The 324-nt window shown below is 52.8% G+C and overlaps 1 protein-coding gene across 1 annotated transcript; it reads right to left on the reverse strand.

Moving 5' to 3' along the window:
* Positions 1-30: 30 nt before the first annotated feature.
* PHALS_01887 (uncharacterized protein) lies at positions 31-220 on the reverse strand (the record flags this gene model as incomplete). The annotated part of the gene is made up of 1 exon (XM_024716364.1): positions 31-220. A coding segment is annotated over one exon (190 nt), but the record flags the coding sequence as incomplete, so codon positions are not given.
* Between the last annotated feature and the right edge of the window lie 104 nt (positions 221-324).

Consider the following 324-nt stretch of genomic DNA (forward strand, 5'->3'; position numbering starts at 1 on the left):
CCTGCTTGATAGTCTTCTTTTGGGCTTCACCAAACGGTGTCTCCTGCCACAATGCCTCAAACTCGTCCTGCGTTCCACCTGAGCACGTGGCCTCGTGCTTACCCTCGTCATCGGGACCCATGCGACTCCACGTCGAGCGCAGCTTCTTACCCTCAACTTGGCGCTCGTGCACAGCTTTAAGACGTCCTGTCGAATCTTCGTAGCGGCGTCGAGTACTCATCACGCGCCGACCTTTGTCATCTACGATGGATGAGTTACTAAAAGTGTATGATGAAAAGGCACGGCGGGTATGATCAAGATTTCCATTATCAGCTACAGCCTGAT

This window comes from Plasmopara halstedii, assembly GCF_900000015.1.
Source record: "Plasmopara halstedii genome assembly, contig: Scaffold_1625, whole genome shotgun sequence".
Classification (NCBI taxonomy): Eukaryota; Oomycota; class Peronosporomycetes; order Peronosporales; family Peronosporaceae; genus Plasmopara; species Plasmopara halstedii.